The sequence below is a fragment of the Haliotis rubra genome, unplaced genomic scaffold, assembly GCF_003918875.1.
Source record: "Haliotis rubra isolate DU_JTF1 unplaced genomic scaffold, ASM391887v1 Scf587, whole genome shotgun sequence".
NCBI classification, from domain to species: Eukaryota; Metazoa; Mollusca; class Gastropoda; order Lepetellida; family Haliotidae; genus Haliotis; species Haliotis rubra.
Window position 1 is genome coordinate 28494 of NW_025767287.1, and position 15217 is coordinate 43710.

Here is a 15217-nt window from a genome sequence, read left to right on the forward strand (position 1 = left end):
GGTGGAGGACAGGAGACCTTGTACAACACCAGGTTAAAGTAGAGGGTTCAGAGTTGGAATACACTGTCAGTTCCCAGGGCTTGTGTAGGTGGAGGACAGGAGACCTTGTACAACACCAGGTTAAAGTAGAGGGTTCAGAGTTGGAATACACTGTCAGTTCCCAGGGATTGTGTAGGTGGAGGACAGCAGACCTTGTACAACTCCAGGTTAAAGTAGAGGGTTCAGAGTTGGAATACACTGTCAGTTCCCAAGGCTTGTGTAGGTGGAGGACAGGAGACCTTGTACAACACCAGGTTAAAGTAGAGGGTTCAGAGTTGGAATACACTGTCACTTCCCAGGGATTGTGTAGGTGGAGGACAGGGGACCTTGTACAACACCAGGTTAAAGTAGAGGGTTCAGAGTTGGAATACACTGTCAGTTCCCAGGGCTTGTGTAGGTGGAAGGGCAGGGGACCTTGTACAACACCAGGTTAAAGTAGAGGGTTCAGAGTTGGAATACACTGTCAGTTCCCAGGGATTGTGTAGGTGGAGGACAGGGGACCTTGTACAACACCAGGATAAAGTAGAGGGTTCAGAGTTGGAATACACTGTCAGTTCCCAGGGCTTGTGTAGGTGTAGGGGCAGGGGACCTTGTACAACACCAGGATAAAGTAGAGGGTTCAGAGTTGGAATACACTGTCAGTTCCCAGGGCTTGTGTAGGTGTAGGGGCAGGGGACCTTGTACAACACCAGGTTAAAGTAGAGGGTTCAGAGTTGGAAGACACTGTCAGTTCCCAGGGCTTGTGTAGGTGGAGAGGCAGAAGACCTTGTACAACACCAGGTTAAAGTAGAGGGTTCAGAGATGGAATACACTGTCAGTTCCCAGGGCTTGTGTAGGTGGAGGACAGGGGACCTTGTACAACACCAGGTTAAAGTAGAGGGTTCAGAGTTGGAATACACTGTCAGTTCCCAGGGCTTGTGTAGGTGGAGGACAGGAGACCTTGTACAACACCAGGTTAAAGTAGAGGGTTCAGAGTTGGAATACACTGTCACTTCCCAGGAATTGTGTAGGTGGAGGACAGGGGACCTTGTACAACACCAGGTTAAAGTAGAGGGTTCAGAGTTGGAATACACTGTCAGTTCCCAGGGTTTGTGTAGGTGGAGGACAGGAGACCTTGTACAACACCAGGTTAAAGTAGAGGGTTCAGAGTTGGAATACACTGTCAGTTCCCAGGGCTTGTGTAGGTGGAGGGCAGGGGACCTTGTACAACACCAGGTTAAAGTAGAGGGTTCAGAGTTGGAATACACTGTCAGTTCCCAAGGCTTGTGTAGGTGGAGGACAGGAGACCTTGTACAACACCAGGTTAAAGTAGAGGGTTCAGAGTTGGAACACACTGTCAGTTCCCAGGGCTTGTGTAGGTGGAGGGCAGGAGACCTTGTACAACACCAGGTTAAAGTAGAGGGTTCAGAGTTGGAATACACTGTCAGTTCCCAGGGCTTGTGTAGGTGGAGGACAGGAGACCTTGTACAACACCAGGTTAAAGTAGAGGTTCAGAGTTGGAATACACTGTCAGTTCCCCAGGGCTTGTGTAGATGGAGGACAGGAGACCTTGTACAACACCAGGTTAAAATAGAGGGTTCAGAGTTGGAATACACTGTCAGTTCCCAGGGATTGTGTAGGTGGAGGACAGGGGACCTTGTACAACACCAGGTTAAAGTAGAGGGTTCAGACTTGGAATACACTGTCAGTTCCCAGGGCTTGTGTAGGTGGAGGACAGGAGACCTTGTACAACACCAGGTTAAAGTAGAGGGTTCAGAGTTGGAATACACTGTCAGTTCCCAGGGCTTGTGTAGGTGGAAGGGGCAGGGGACCTTTGCAACACCAGGTTAAAGTAGAGGGTTCAGAGTTGGAATACACTGTCAGTTCCTAAGGCTTGTGTAGGTGGAGGACAGGAGTCCTTGTACAACACCAGGTTAAAGTAGAGGGTTCAGAGTTGGAATACACTGTCAGTTCCCAGGGCTTGTGTAGGTGGCGGACAGGAGACCTTGTACAACACCAGGTTAAAGTACAGGGTTCAGAGTTGGAATACACTGTCAGTTCCCAGGGATTGTGTAGGTGGAGGACAGGGGACCTTGTACAACACCAGGTTAAAGTAGAGGGTTCAGAGTTGGAATACACTGTCAGTTCCCAGGGCTTGTGTAGGTGGAGGGGCAGGGGACCTTGTACAACACCAGGTTAAAGTAGAGGGTTCAGAGTTCGAATACACTGTCAGTTCCCAACGTTTGTGTAGGTGGAGGACAGGAGACCTTGTACAACACCAGGTTAAAGTAGAGGGTTCAGAGTTGGAATACACTGTCAGTTCCCAGGGCTTGTGTAGGTGGAGGACAGGAGACCTTGTACAACACCAGGTTAAAGTACAGGGTTCAGAGTTGGAATACACTGTCAGTTCCCAGGGATTGTGTAGGTGGAGGACAGGGGACCTTGTACAACACCAGGTTAAAGTAGAGGGTTCAGAGTTGGAATACACTGTCAGTTACCAGGGCTTGTGTAGGTGTAGGGGCAGGGGACCTTGTACAACACCAGGTTAAAGTAGAGGGTTCAGAGTTGGAATACACTGTCAGTTCCCAGGGCTTGTGTAGGTGGAGGACAGGAGACCTTGTACAACACCAGGTTAAAGTAGAGGGTTCAGAGTTGGAATACACTGTCACTTCCCAGGGATTGTGTAGGTGGAGGACAGGAGACCTTGTACAACACCAGGTTAAAGTAGAGGGTTCAGAGTTGGAATACACTGTCAGTTCCCAGGGCTTGTGTAGGTGGAGGACAGGAGACCTTGTACAACACCAGGTTAAAAGTACAGGGTTCAGAGTTGGAATACACTGTCAGTTCCCAGGGATTGTGTAGGTGGAGGACAGGGACCTTGTACAACACCAGGTTAAAAGTAGAGGGTTCAGAGTTGGAATACACTGTCAGTTACCAGGGCTTGTGTGTAGGTGTAGGGGCAGGGGACCTTGTACAACACCAGGTTAAAAGTAGAGGGTTCAGAGTTGGAATACACTGTCAGTTCCCAGGGCTTGTGTAGGTGGAGGACAGGAGACCTTGTACAACACCAGGTTAAAGTAGAGGGTTCAGAGTTGGAATACACTGTCACTTCCCAGGATTGTGTAGGTGGAGGACAGGGGACCTTGTACAACACCAGGTTAAAGTAGAGGGTTCAGAGTTGGAATACACTGTCAGTTCCCAGGGCTTGTGTAGGTGGAGGACAGGAGACCTTGTACAACACCAGGTTAAAGTAGAGGGTTCAGAGTTGGAATACACTGTCAGTTCCCAGGGATTGTGTAGGTGGAGGACAGCAGACCTTGTACAACTCCAGGTTAAAGTAGAGGGTTCAGAGTTGGAATACACTGTCAGTTCCCAAGGCTTGTGTAGGTGGAGGACAGGAGACCTTGTACAACACCAGGTTAAAGTAGAGGGTTCAGAGTTGGAATACACTGTCACTTCCCAGGGATTGTGTAGGTGGAGGACAGGGGACCTTGTACAACACCAGGTTAAAGTAGAGGGTTCAGAGTTGGAATACACTGTCAGTTCCCAGGGCTTGTGTAGGTGGAAGGGCAGGGGACCTTGTACAACACCAGGTTAAAGTAGAGGGTTCAGAGTTGGAATACACTGTCAGTTCCCAGGGATTGTGTAGGTGGAGGACAGGGGACCTTGTACAACACCAGGATAAAGTAGAGGGTTCAGAGTTGGAATACACTGTCAGTTCCCAGGGCTTGTGTAGGTGTAGGGGCAGGGGACCTTGTACAACACCAGGATAAAGTAGAGGGTTCAGAGTTGGAATACACTGTCAGTTCCCAGGGCTTGTGTAGGTGTAGGGGCAGGGGACCTTGTACAACACCAGGTTAAAGTAGAGGGTTCAGAGTTGGAAGACACTGTCAGTTCCCAGGGCTTGTGTAGGTGGAGAGGCAGAAGACCTTGTACAACACCAGGTTAAAGTAGAGGGTTCAGAGATGGAATACACTGTCAGTTCCCAGGGCTTGTGTAGGTGGAGGACAGGGGACCTTGTACAACACCAGGTTAAAGTAGAGGGTTCAGAGTTGGAATACACTGTCAGTTCCCAGGGCTTGTGTAGGTGGAGGACAGGAGACCTTGTACAACACCAGGTTAAAGTAGAGGGTTCAGAGTTGGAATACACTGTCACTTCCCAGGAATTGTGTAGGTGGAGGACAGGGGACCTTGTACAACACCAGGTTAAAGTAGAGGGTTCAGAGTTGGAATACACTGTCAGTTCCCAGGGTTTGTGTAGGTGGAGGACAGGAGACCTTGTACAACACCAGGTTAAAGTAGAGGGTTCAGAGTTGGAATACACTGTCAGTTCCCAGGGCTTGTGTAGGTGGAGGGGCAGGGGACCTTGTACAACACCAGGTTAAAGTAGAGGGTTCAGAGTTGGAATACACTGTCAGTTCCCAAGGCTTGTGTAGGTGGAGGACAGGAGACCTTGTACAACACCAGGTTAAAGTAGAGGGTTCAGAGTTGGAACACACTGTCAGTTCCCAGGGCTTGTGTAGGTGGAGGGGCAGGAGACCTTGTACAACACCAGGTTAAAGTAGAGGGTTCAGAGTTGGAATACACTGTCAGTTCCCAGGGCTTGTGTAGGTGGAGGACAGGAGACCTTGTACAACACCAGGTTAAAGTAGAGGGTTCAGAGTTGGAATACACTGTCAGTTCCCAGGGCTTGTGTAGATGGAGGACAGGAGACCTTGTACAACGCCAGGTTAAAGTACAGGGTTCAGAGTTGGGAAGAATACACTGTCAGTTCTCAGGGATTGTGTAGGTGGAGGACAGGGACCTTGTACAACACCAGGTTAAAGTAGAGGGTTCAGACTTGGAATACACTGTCAGTTCCCAGGGCTTGTGTAGGTGGAGGACAGGAGACCTTGTACAACACCAGGTTAAAGTAGAGGGTTCAGAGTTGGAATACACTGTCAGTTCCCAGGGCTTGTGTAGGTGGAAGGGGCAGGGGACCTTTGCAACACCAGGTTAAAGTAGAGGGTTCAGAGTTGGAATACACTGTCAGTTCCTAAGGCTTGTGTAGGTGGAGGACAGGAGTCCTTGTACAACACCAGGTTAAAGTAGAGGGTTCAGAGTTGGAATACACTGTCAGTTCCCAGGGCTTGTGTAGGTGTATGGACAGGAGACCTTGTACAACACCAGGTTAAAAGTAGAGGGTTCAGAGTTGGAATACACTGTCAGTTCCAAAGGGATTGTGTAGGTGGAGGACAGGGGACCTTGTACAACACCAGGTTAAAGTAGAGGGTTCAGAGTTGGAATACACTGTCAGTTCCCAGGGCTTGTGTAGGTGGAGGGCAGGGGACCTTGTACAACACCAGGTTAAAAGTAGAGGGTTCAGAGTTGAATACACTGTCAGTTCCCAACGCTTGTGTAGGTGGAGGACAGGAGACCTTGTACAACACCAGGTTAAAGTAGAGGGTTCAGAGTTGGAATACACTGTCAGTTCCCAGGGCTTGTGTAGGTGGAGGACAGGAGACCTTGTACAACACCAGGTTAAAGTACAGGGTTCAGGAGTTGGAATACACTGTCAGTTCCCAGGGATTGTGTAGGTGGAGGACAGGGGACCTTGTACAACACCAGGTTAAAGTAGAGGTTCAGAGTTGGAATACACTGTCAGTTACCAGGGCTTGTGTAGGTGTAGGGGCAGGGGACCTTGTACAACACCAGGTTAAAGTAGAGGGTTCAGAGTTGGAATACACTGTCAGTTCCCAGGGCTTGTGTAGGTGGAGGACAGGAGACCTTGTACAACACCAGGTTAAAGTAGAGGGTTCAGAGTTGGAATACACTGTCACTTCCCAGGGATTGTGTAGGTGGAGGACAGGGGACCTTGTACAACACCAGGTTAAAGTAGAGGGTTCAGAGTTGGAATACACTGTCAGTTCCCCAGGGTTTGTGTAGGTGGAGGACAGGAGACCTTGTACAAACCACCAGGTTAAAGTAGAGGGTTCAGAGTTGGAATACACTGTCAGTTCCCAGGGCTTGTGTAGGTGGAGGGGCAGGGGACCTTGTACAACACCAGGTTAAAGTAGAGGGTTCAGAGTTGGAATACACTGTCAGTTCCCAAGGCTTGTGTAGGTGGAGGACAGGAGACCTTGTACAACACCAGGTTAAAGTAGAGGGTTCAGAGTTGGAACACACTGTCAGTTCCCAGGGCTTGTGTAGGTGGAGGGCAGGAGACCTTGTACAACACCAGGTTAAAGTAGAGGGTTCAGAGTTGGAATACACTGTCAGTTCCCAGGGCTTGTGTAGGTGGAGGACAGGAGACCTTGTACAACACCAGGTTAAAGTAGAGGGTTCAGAGTTGGAATACACTGTCAGTTCCCAGGGCTTGTGTAGATGGAGGACAGGAGACCTTGTACAACGCCAGGTTAAAGTAGAGGGTTCAGAGTTGGAATACACTGTCAGTTCCCAGGGATTGTGTAGGTGGAGGACAGGGGACCTTGTACAACACCAGGTTAAAGTAGAGGGTTCAGAGTTGGAAGACACTGTCAGTTCCCAGGGCTTGTGTAGGTGGAGGACAGGAGACCTTGTACAACACCAGGTTAAAGTAGAGGGTTCAGAGTTGGAATACACTGTCAGTTCCCAGGGCTTGTGTAGGTGGAAGGGGCAGGGGACCTTTACAACACCAGGTTAAAGTAGAGGGTTCAGAGTTGGAATACACTGTCAGTTCCCAAGGCTTGTGTAGGTGGAGGACAGGAGTCCTTGTACAACACCAGGTTAAAGTAGAGGGTTCAGAGTTGGAATACACTGTCAGTTCCCAGGGCTTGTGTAGGTGGCGGAAAGGAGACCTTTTACAACACCAGGTTAAAGTAGAGGGTTCAGAGTTGGAATACACTGTCAGTTCCCAGGGATTGTGTAGGTGGAGGACAGGGGACCTTGTACAACACCAGGTTAAAGTAGAGGGTTCAGAGTTGGAATACACTGTCAGTTCCCAGGGCTTGTGTAGGTGGAGGGGCAGGGGACCTTGTACAACACCAGGTTAAAGTAGAGGGTTCAGAGTTCGAATACACTGTCAGTTCCCAAGGTTTGTGTAGGTGGAGGACAGGAGACCTTGTACAACACCAGGTTAAAGTAGAGGGTTCAGAGTTGGAATACACTGTCAGTTCCCAGGGCTTGTGTAGGTGGAGGACAGGAGACCTTGTACAACACCAGGTTAAAGTAGAGGGTTCAGAGTTGGAATACACTGTCAGTTCCCAGGGATTGTGTAGGTGGAGGACAGGGGACCTTGTACAACACCAGGTTAAAGTAGAGGGTTCAGAGTTGGAATACACTGTCAGTTACCAGGGCTTGTGTAGGTGTAGGGGCAGGGGACCTTGTACAACACCAGGTTAAAGTAGAGGGTTCAGAGTTGGAATACACTGTCAGTTCCCAAGGCTTGTGTAGGTGGAGGACAGGAGACCTTGTACAACACCAGGTTAAAGTAGAGGGTTCAGAGTTGGAACACACTGTCAGTTCCCAGGGCTTGTGTAGGTGGAGGGCAGGAGACCTTGTACAACACCAGGTTAAAGTAGAGGGTTCAGAGTTGGAATACACTGTCAGTTCCCAGGGCTTGTGTAGGTGGAGGACAGGAGACCTTGTACAACACCAGGTTAAAGTAGAGGGTTCAGAGTTGGAATACACTGTCAGTTCCCAGGGCTTGTGTAGGTGGAGGGCAGGGGACCTTGTACAACACCAGGTTAAAGTAGAGGGTTCAGAGTTGGAATACACTGTCAGTTCCCTAGGATTGTGTAGGTGGAGGACAGGGACCTTGTACAACACCAGGTTAAAGTAGAGGGTTCAGAGTTGGAATACACTGTCAGTTCCCAGGGCTTGTGTAGGTGGAGGACAGGAGACCTTGTACAACACCAGGTTAAAGTAGAGGGTTCAGAGTTGGAATACACTGTCAGTACCCAGGGCTTGTGTAGGTGGAGGGCAGGGGACCTTGTACAACACCAGGTTAAAGTAGAGGGTTCAGAGTTGGAATACACTGTCAGTTCCCAAGGCTTGTGTAGGTGGAGGACAGGAGACCTTGTACAACACCAGGTTAAAGTAGAGGGTTCAGAGTTGGAATACACTGTCAGTTCCCAGGGCTTGTGTAGGTGGAGGACAGGAGACCTTGTACAACACCAGGTTAAAGTAGACGGTTCAGAGTTGGAATACACTGTCAGTTCCCAGGGCTTGTGTAGGTGGAGGGGCAGGGGACCTTGTACAACACCAGGTTAAAGTAGAGGGTTCAGAGTTGGAATACACTGTCAGTTCCCAGGGCTTGTGTAGGTGGAGGACAGGAGACCTTGTACAACACCAGGTTAAAATAGAGGGTTCAGAGTTGGAATACACTGTCAGTTCCCAGGGATTGTGTAGGTGGAGGACAGGGGACCTTGTACAACACCAGGTTAAAGTAGAGGGTTCAGAGTTGGAATACACTGTCAGTTCCCAGGGCTTGTGTAGGTGGAGGACAGGAGACCTTGTACAACACCAGGTTAAAGTAGAGGGTTCAGAGTTGGAATACACTGTCAGTTCCCAGGGATTGTGTAGGTGGAGGACAGGGGACCTTGTACAACACCAGGATAAAGTAGAGGGTTCAGAGTTGGAATACACTGTCAGTTCCCAGGGATTGTGTAGGTGGAGGACAGGAGACCTTGTACAACACCAGGTTAAAGTAGAGGGTTCAGAGTTGGAATACACTGTCAGTTCCCAGGGATTGTGTAGGTGGAGGACAGGGGACCTTGTACAACACCAGGTTAAAGTAGAGGGTTCAGAGTTGGAATACACTGTCAGTTCCCAGGGCTTGTGTAGGTGGAGGGCAGGGGACCTTGTACAACACCAGGTTAAAGTAGAGGGTTCAGAGTTGGAATACATTGTCAGTTCCCAAGGCTTGTGTAGGTGGAGGACAGGAGACCTTGTACAACACCAGGTTAAAGTAGAGGGTTCAGAGTTGGAATACACTGTCAGTTCCCAGGGCTTGTGTAGGTGGAGGACAGGAGACCTTGTACAACACCAGGTTAAAGTAGAGGGTTCAGAGTTGGAATACACTGTCAGTTCCCAGGGCTTGTGTAGGTGGAGGACAGGAGACCTTGTACAACACCAGGTTAAAGTAGAGGGTTCAGAGTTGGAATACACTGTCAGTTCCCAGGGCTTGTGTAGGTGTAGGGGCAGGGGACCTTGTACAACACCAGGTTAAAGTAGAGGGTTCATAGTTGGAATACACTGTCAGTTCCCAGGGCTTGTGTAGGTGGAGGGGTAGAGGACCTTGTACAACACCAGGTTAAAGTAGAGGGTTTCCAGAGTTGGAATACACTGTCAGTTCCCAAGGCTTGTGTAGGTGGAGGACAGGAGACCTTGTACAACACCAGGTTAAAGTAGAGGGTTCAGAGTTGGAATACACTGTCAGTTCCCAGGGCTTGTGTAGGTGGAGGACAGGAGACCTTGTACAACACCAGGTTAAAGTAGAGGGTTCAGAGTTGGAATACACTGTCAGTTCCCAGGGATTGTGTAGGTGGAGGACAGGGACCTTGTACAACACCAGGTTAAAGTAGAGGGTTCAGAGTTGGAATACACTGTCAGTTCCCAGGGCTTGTGTAGGTGTAGGGGCAGGGGACCTTGTACAACACCAGGTTAAAGTAGAGGGTTCAGAGTTAGAATACACTGTCAGTTCCCAGGGATTGTGTAGGTGGAGGACAGGGGACCTTGTACAACACCAGGTTAAAGTAGAGGGTTCAGAGTTGGAATACACTGTCAGTTCCCAAGGCTTGTGTAGGTGGAGGACAGGAGACCTTGTACAACACCAAGTTAAAGTAGAGGGTTCAGAGTTGGAATACACTGTCAGTTCCCAGGGCTTGTGTAGGTGGAGGACAGGAGACCTTGTACAACACCAGGTTAAAGTAGAGGGTTCAGAGTTGGAATACACTGTCAGTTCCCAGGGATTGTGAAGGTGGAGGACAGGGGACCTTGTACAACACCAGGTTAAAGTAGAGGGTTCAGAGTTGGAATACACTGTCAGTTCCCAGGGATTGTGAAGGTGGAGGACAGGAGACCTTGTACAACACCAGGTTAAAGTAGAGGGTTCAGAGTTGGAATACACTGTCAGTTCCCAGGGATTGTGTAGGTGGAGGACAGGAGACCTTGTACAACACCAGGTTAAAGTAGAGGGTTCAGAGTTGGAATACACTGTCAGTTCCCAGGGCTTGTGTAGGTGGAGGACAGGAGACCTTGTACAACACCAGGTTAAAGTAGAGGGTTCAGAGTTGGAATACACTGTCAGTTCCCAGGGATTGTGAAGGTGGAGGACAGGGGACCTTGTACAACACCAGGTTAAAGTAGAGGGTTCAGAGTTGGAATACACTGTCAGTTCCCAGGGATTGTGAAGGTGGAGGACAGGAGACCTTGTACAACACCAGGTTAAAAGTAGAGGTTCAGAGTTGGAATACACTGTCAGTTCCCAGGGATTGTGTAGGTGGAGGACAGGAGACCTTGTACAACACCAGGTTAAAGTAGAGGGTTCAGAGTTGGAATACACTGTCAGTTCCCAGGGCTTGTGTAGGTGTAGGGGCAGGAGACCTTGTACAACACCAGTTTAAAATAGAGGGTTCAGAGTTGGAATACACTGTCAGTTCCCAGGGATTGTGTAGGTGGAGGACAGGAGACCTTGTACAACACCAGGTTAAAGTAGAGGGTTCAGAGTTGGAATACACTGTCAGTTCCCAGGGCTTGTGTAGGTGGAGGACAGGAGACCTTGTACAACACCAGGTTAAAGTAGAGGGTTCAGAGTTGGAATACACTGTCAGTTCCCAAGGCTTATGTAGGTGGGGGGCAGGAGACCTTGTACAACACCAGGTTAAAGTAGAGGGTTCAGAGTTGGAATACACTGTCAGTTTCCAGGGCTTGTGTAGGTGGAGTGTCAGGGGACCTTGTACAACACCAGGTTAAAGTAGAGGGTTCAGAGTTGGAATACACTGTCAGTTCCCAGGGATTGTGTAGGTGGAGGGGCAGGAGACCTTGTACAACACCAGGTTAAAGTAGAGAGTTCAGAGTTGGAATACACTGTCAGTTCCCAGGCATTGTGTAGGTGGAGGGGCAGGAGACCTTGTACAACACCAGGTTAAAGTAGAGAGTTCAGAGTTGGAATACACTGTCAGTTTCCAGGGCTTGTGTAGGTGGAGGGGCGGGGGACCTTGTACAACACCAGGTTAAAGTAGAGGGTTCAGAGTTGGAATACACTGTCAGTTCCCAGGGATTGTGTAGGTGGAGGGGCAGGAGACCTTGTACAACACTAGGTTAAAGTAGAGGGTTCAGAGTTGGAATACACTAACAGTTCCCAGGGCTTGTATAGGTGGAGGACAGGAGACCTTGTACAACACCAGGTTAAAGTAGAGGGTTCAGAGTTGGAATACACTGTCAGTTCCCAGGGCTTGTGTAGGTGGAGGACAGGAGACCTTGTACAACACCAGGTTAAAGTAGAGGGTTCAGAGTTGGAATACACTGTCAGTTCCCAGGGCTTGTGTAGGTGGAGGACAGGAGACCTTGTACAACACCAGGTTAAAGTAGAGGGTTCAGAGTTGGAATACACTGTCAGTTCCCAGGGCTTGTGTAGGTGTAGGGGCAGGGGACCTTGTACAACACCAGGTTAAAGTAGAGGGTTCATAGTTGGAATACACTGTCAGTTCCCAGGGCTTGTGTAGGTGGAGGGGCAGAGGACCTTGTACAACACCAGGTTAAAGTAGAGGTTTCAGAGTTGGAATACACTGTCAGTTCCCAAGGCTTGTGTAGGTGGAGGACAGGAGACCTTGTACAACACCAGGTTAAAGTAGAGGGTTCAGAGTTGGAATACACTGTCAGTTCCCAGGGCTTGTGTAGGTGGAGGACAGGAGACCTTGTACAACACCAGGTTAAAGTAGAGGGTTCAGAGTTGGAATACACTGTCAGTTCCCAGGGATTGTGTAGGTGGTGGACAGGGGACCTTGTACAACACCAGGTTAAAGTAGAGGGTTCAGAGTTGGAATACACTGTCAGTTCCCAGGGCTTGTGTAGGTGTAGGGGCAGGGGACCTTGTACAACACCAGGTTAAAGTAGAGGGTTCAGAGTTGGAATACACTGTCAGTTCCCAGGGATTCTGTAGGTGGAGGACAGGGGACCTTGTACAACACCAGGTTAAAGTAGAGGGTTCAGAGTTGGAATACACTGTCAGTTCCCAAGGCTTGTGTAGGTGGAGGACAGGAGACCTTGTACAACACCAAGTTAAAGTAGAGGGTTCAGAGTTGGAATACACTGTCAGTTCCCAGGGCTTGTGTAGGTGGAGGACAGGAGACCTTGTACAACACCAGGTTAAAGTAGAGGGTTCAGAGTTGGAATACACTGTCAGTTCCCAGGGATTGTGAAGGTGGAGGACAGGGGACCTTGTACAACACCAGGTTAAAGTAGAGGGTTCAGAGTTGGAATACACTGTCAGTTCCCAGGGATTGTGAAGGTGGAGGACAGGAGACCTTGTACAACACCAGGTTAAAGTAGAGGGTTCAGAGTTGGAATACACTGTCAGTTCCCAGGGATTGTGTAGGTGGAGGACAGGAGACCTTGTACAACACCAGGTTAAAGTAGAGGGTTCAGAGTTGGAATACACTGTCAGTTCCCAGGGCTTGTGTAGGTGGAGGACAGGAGACCTTGTACAACACCAGGTTAAAAGTAGAGGGTTCAGAGTTGGAATACACTGTCAGTTCCCAGGGCTTGTGTAGGTGGAGGGCAGGGACCTTGTACAACACCAGGTTAAAGTAGAGGGTTCAGAGTTGGAATACACTGTCAGTTCCCAAGGCTTGTGTAGGTGGAGGACAGGAGACCTTGTACAACACCAGGTTAAAGTAGAGGGTTCAGAGTTGGAAGACACTGTCAGTTCCCAGGGATTGTGTAGGTGGAGGGGCAGGAGACCTTGTACAACACCAGTTTAAAATAGAGGGTTCAGAGTTGGAATACACTGTCAGTTCCCAGGGATTGTGTAGGTGGAGGACAGGAGACCTTGTACAACACCAGGTTAAAGTAGAGGGTTCAGAGTTGGAATACACTGTCAGTTCCCAGGGCTTGTGTAGGTGGAGGACAGGAGACCTTGTACAACACCAGGTTAAAGTAGAGGGTTCAGAGTTGGAATACACTGTCAGTTCCCAAGGCTTATGTAGGTGGGGGGGGCAGGAGACCTTGTACAACACCAGGTTAAAGTAGAGGGTTCAGAGTTGGAATACACTGTCAGTTTCCAGGGCTTGTGTAGGTGGAGTGTCAGGGGACCTTGTACAACACCAGGTTAAAGTAGAGGGTTCAGAGTTGGAATACACTGTCAGTTCCCAGGGATTGTGTAGGTGGAGGGGCAGGAGACCTTGTACAACACCAGGTTAAAGTAGAGAGTTCAGAGTTGGAATACACTGTCAGTTCCCAGGGATTGTGTAGGTGGAGGGGCAGGAGACCTTGTACAACACCAGGTTAAAGTAGAGAGTTCAGAGTTGGAATACACTGTCAGTTTCCAGGGCTTGTGTAGGTGGAGGGGCGGGGGACCTTGTACAACACCAGGTTAAAGTAGAGGGTTCAGAGTTGGAATACACTGTCAGTTCCCAGGGATTGTGTAGGTGGAGGGGCAGGAGACCTTGTACAACACTAGGTTAAAGTAGAGGGTTCAGAGTTGGAATACACTAACAGTTCCCAGGGCTTGTGTAGGTGGAGGACAGGAGACCTTGTACAACACCAGGTTAAAGTAGAGGGTTCAGAGTTGGAATACACTGTCAGTTCCCAGGGCTTGTGTAGGTGGAGGGGTCAGGGGACCTTGTATTAAAGTGGGACCACTGTCAGTGCTGGTTGTGGAGGAAGTGTCCCTAGAACCTTTGAAATTACTAACCCAAACTTTGATTTTAGCTTCATTTTCAGTAGTCCAGAACTAAGTGCAGTCATCTGGACTATAACAGATGAGTTTACTAGACCCAGCAAGGAAGGTCTCCCCACTGGGAGTCAGTATATACATGTTACTTACCGAGCGGTTTATGAATGATGGGAACTCCTTCACTGTGATCTGTTTCATCATGTCAATGTCAGCAATGAGGTATACTGGCTGTCGCATCATAAACAGGCTGAAAAGAAATGAACAATTTGTATAAGTATATGGAAGTAGATGTAAGGTCATAAAAGGTTATCAGATGACACATGAAGTGTTATCACACACACCACATGCTAACAGGTTATCAGATGACACATGAAGTGTTATCACACACACTGCATACTAACAGGTTATCAGATGACACATGAAGTGTTATCACACACACCACATGCTAACAGGTTATCAGATGACACATGAAGTGTTATCACACACACCACATGCTAACAGGTTTTTCAAGATGACACATGAAGTGTTATCACACACACCACATGCTAACAGGTTAACAGATGACACATGAAGTGTTATCACACACACCACATGCTAACAGGTTATCAAGTTGACACATGAAGTGTTGTCAAATGCACCGTATGTTAACAGGTTATCAGATAACACATGAAGCATTATAACACACACTACATGCTAACAGGTTCTCAAGATGACACATGAAGTGTTATCACACACACCACATGCTAACAGGTTATCAAGTTGACACACAAAGTGTTATCACATGCACAGTATGTTAACAGGTTCTCAAGATAACACATGAAGCATTATAACACACACTACATGCTAACAGGTTCTCAAGATGACACATGAAGTGTTATCACACACACCACATGCTAACAGGTTATCAAGATGACACATGAAGTGTTATCACACACACTGTATGTTAACATGTTATCAACATGATCAAGATGACACATGAAATGTTATCACACACACCACATGCTGACAGGTTATCAAGATGACACATGAAGTGTTATCACACACACCACAAGCAAACAGGTTATCAAGATGACACATGAAGCGTTATCACACACACCACATGCAAACAGGTTATCAAGATGACACATGAAGTGTTATCACACACACCACATGCAAACAGGTTATCAAGATGACACATGAAGCATTTAACACAAACCACATGCTAACAAGTTATCAAGATGACACATGAAGTGTTATCACACACACCGCATGCTAACAGGTTATCAAGATGACACATGAAGTGTTATCACACACACCACATGCTAACAGGTTATCAAGATGACACATGAAGTGTTATCACACACA

The 15217-nt window shown here is 48.5% G+C and overlaps 1 protein-coding gene across 1 annotated transcript in view; it reads right to left on the minus strand.

Annotated features, from left to right (window-relative positions):
- The window catches only part of LOC124254922 (cytochrome P450 3A9-like), a 48501-nt gene that overhangs the window by 14161 nt on the left and 19123 nt on the right, over positions 1 to 15217 (minus strand). The window contains exon 4 of the mRNA XM_046688766.1: positions 14024 to 14120. Coding sequence (XP_046544722.1) covers positions 14024 to 14120 — 97 coding nt within the window. The remainder of the gene's footprint in view (positions 1 to 14023; positions 14121 to 15217) is intronic.